This window comes from Vigna angularis, chromosome 7, assembly GCF_016808095.1.
Source record: "Vigna angularis cultivar LongXiaoDou No.4 chromosome 7, ASM1680809v1, whole genome shotgun sequence".
Lineage (NCBI taxonomy): Eukaryota > Viridiplantae > Streptophyta > Magnoliopsida > Fabales > Fabaceae > Vigna > Vigna angularis.
In genome coordinates, this window is record NC_068976.1 from 12,974,610 (window position 1) to 12,978,077 (window position 3,468).

The window sequence follows — 3,468 nt, forward strand, 5'->3', positions numbered from 1 at the left end:
TTTAAAAAAAAAACTTTTTCCTTAAGCAAATTGTCTCTTTTTGTTATTGTCTGACTTGTCAAAGTAGAAATAAGACTTGTTATATTTAAAAATAATATATTCGATACTATTCAATTGACATTTCAAGCTAAATAACAGAAAAAAAAATAGTAGCATTTAACGGTTAAAAAATTGATAAAAAAAAATTAAGACGAAGTGATTACATGTAATGCATACACTACTCTGATTGAGTTTTGGATATTTTATTTATCTATGGTCGACTTTTAATCTTATCAATGCAGAAGAAACAAAAGAAAGTCGATCGAAAGGGAGAAATTGTTAATCATGTGATACTTTATATATATATATATATATATATATATATATATATATATATATATATATATATATATATATATATATATGTAAGCTCCATTCATCAATTCTAGCTACAACTGTTCTTCCCCTTGTCTTTAAAAATTTATATGATACAGGGGAGAAAAAGAACAGCGACTGAGAATGAGAATGAGGTTGCTAGAAATGGTGACAACTTTTGTTCTTCTGCTGGTTCTTCATCCTCCCTTTCTTAAAACTGTAGAATCACTAAATTTCAACATAACAAACTTCAACGACCCTGAGAGTGAAAGAAACATGGCATACATAGGTGATGGCAAAGCCAGAAACGGCAGCGTAGAACTCAACATTGTGGACTATCTTTTCCGCGTTGGAAGAGCCTTGTACGCAAAACCTCTGCACCTGTGGGACCAATCTTCGGGTGTTCTCACAGACTTCACCACGCGCTTCACTTTCACCATTGACAGAGACAAAAACAAAAACGGCACCTATGCTGACGGTTTCGCCTTCTACATCGCCCCTCATGGCTACCCGATTCCTCCCAACTCAGGTGGTGGCACTTTTGCCCTTTTCAACACCACCTCCAACACCTTTATTCGCCATAACCACGTCCTCGCGGTTGAGTTTGACACATATAATGGCACCATTGACCCACCCATGCAGCACGTTGGCATAGACGATAACTCTCTCGTCTCCGTGACTTCTGGCAAATTTGACATTGACAAAAACCTGGGAAAGAAATGTAACGTTTTGATAACCTACACTTCTTCCAGCAAGACCCTCTTTGTGGCTTGGTCCTTCAACGGAACAGCAACGTCACACTCCAATTCTTCACTTTCTTACACGATTGACCTCATGGAAATTCTACCAGAGTGGGTGGATGTGGGGTTCTCCGCTTCAACAGGCGAATTCACTGAACACAATGTTATTTACACCTGGGACTTTAGTTCAACGTTGAATTCCGATGCTTCGGATAATTCCTCCGGTGGCGGGAACGGAAAACGAAAGGTTTGGGTGATTGCTCTGGCGACTTCTTCGGCGGTCTTGGTGGCCGTGGTTGTGAGTGTTGCAGTCTGGGCAATGATGAGGAAGAAAAGAAGGGATAAGGTTGATAAGAGTAATGATGGTGAAGGTGGAGCCAACTTGGTTAAGTTTGATTTGGATAGAGCAACTATACCAAGAAGATTTGATTACAGAGAACTACTTGCAGCCACCAATGGATTCGCAGATGATAGAAAGCTTGGACGAGGAGCTTCGGGACAGGTTTACAAAGGGATTCTGAGTGATTTGGGGAGGGTTGTTGCGGTGAAAAGGATTTTCGCTAAGTTTGCAAATTCAGAGAGAGTTTTCATCAATGAGGTTAGGGTTATAAGCCGTCTTATACACAGAAACTTGGTGCAGTTCGTAGGGTGGTGCCACGAGCAAGGTGAGTTTCTGTTGCTTTTTGAGTACATGCCTAATGGAAGCCTCGACACTCATCTCTTTGGGGACAAAAAACCTTTGACCTGGGATGTTAGGTGAGTTCGATAACATAGATGCTATTTTCCTTTGGAGCTAAAATAGATTATCTGTTTGGAACATTTCAAATATATTACCATGTGTGTTTTGCATAACATCTGACACCACTTAAAAGAATAACTTCTCCATCTGTTGTTGCTATAAATATGAAAATAAGAAAATAAATAATTAAATAAACATAGACAAACATGCATTATATTTTCTTGCATTGTATACATATTTACTAGTACATGCTTCTTTTTCTCGTTTCATCCCAATTCTCCCGACAGGTACAAGGTAGCATTAGGGGTGGCTGCAGCAGTTCGTTATCTTCATGAAGATGCGGAGCAGTGTGTTCTTCACAGGGATATTAAGTCAGCGAATGTGTTATTGGACACAGATTTTAGCACCAAGCTTGGAGATTTTGGAGTGGCAAAGTTTGTGGATCCAAGGTTGAGGACTCAAATGACAGGGGTGGTGGGGACTTTCGGGTACCTTGCCCCAGAATACATTAACGGACGTAAGGCTAGCAAGGAATCAGACATTTACAGTTTTGGGGTTGTGGCTCTTGAGATCGCATGTGGAAGGAGGACTTACCATGATGGAGAGTTTCATGTGCCTCTGATGAACTGGGTGTGGCAACAGTATGTGAAAGGGAATGTGATGGATGTTGTTGATGAGAGACTGAACAAAGAGTTTAATGTGGATGAAATGAGAAGCTTGATCATTGTGGGATTGTGGTGTACTAACCCCAACGACAAGGAAAGGCCAAAGGCTGCACAAGTGATAAAAGTTCTTGAGTTAGAAGCACCATTGCCAGAGCTTCCACTTGATATGCATGATTGTTTTCCTCCTTCTCTAGTTACATATTCAGAACAACCTAATTTTCAGTCCATTCAGACACTACCTTTCACCGACAGCTTTATAAATGTTGGACGTTAATTTGGAAACGCAACCATTGAATTTATGTATTTAGGAAGGAATTAAGTCATGTACCTTTTCATGCAAATTTTCATTTCGTTTTTTTACTTTTGTGAGAAGTTGTTAAGAAGTTGTTAGATGACTGCCAATATAAGTCTTTGTGTAAGATAATTTCCTTTTGAATAAAGTTTGTAAGTTTGTTTATGTTTAATGACCTGTTATATATGTATAAATGGGTTGAAGATATTTTCATTTTGAATAAAGTTTGTTTCACATTCTTAAAACTCATTCTAGTTGATCAATTGGAATTGATCTCTTATTTTGTTCTTTTTCTTATACTTTTACAAGTGAGAGTTTGGACAAAGGTTGATTTCGTTAAGAATTGAGAAATTTCCTTACATTTTTAAATTCAGATACTCTTTATCTATATATTGTTTTAAATTTAGATACTCTCTATTGTTATATATTTTCTTTATTAAAGATTTTTCTCTCACTTTGCACTCCAAATATTTTATATCTACAACAAATTGCCTATCACACTCTATGATATGCTCTGTTATTTTTACTTAGAATTCACACGACTATTGACGAGGAAATAGATAAAAAAGAAATCACTCAAAAATATTCTTGGAGTATTAGAGTCATACAACTAAGGAACAGATGAATGAGTGAGAAAAAAAAATACTTAACAATTTAAAAAAAAATAATAGAAAATAT

The 3,468-nt window shown here is 37.1% G+C and overlaps 1 protein-coding gene across 1 annotated transcript; it reads left to right on the plus strand.

The window, feature by feature from the left end:
• Positions 1 to 423: 423 nt before the first annotated feature.
• On the plus strand, positions 424 to 2,962 carry LOC108338559 (L-type lectin-domain containing receptor kinase IX.1). Its single transcript, XM_017575508.2, has 2 exons — positions 424 to 1,850; positions 2,121 to 2,962. The coding sequence occupies exons 1-2, from the start codon at positions 499 to 501 to the stop codon at positions 2,770 to 2,772; spliced, it is 2,004 nt and encodes a 667-aa protein (XP_017430997.2). The 5' UTR covers positions 424 to 498; the 3' UTR covers positions 2,773 to 2,962.
• Positions 2,963 to 3,468: the final 506 nt, after the last annotated feature.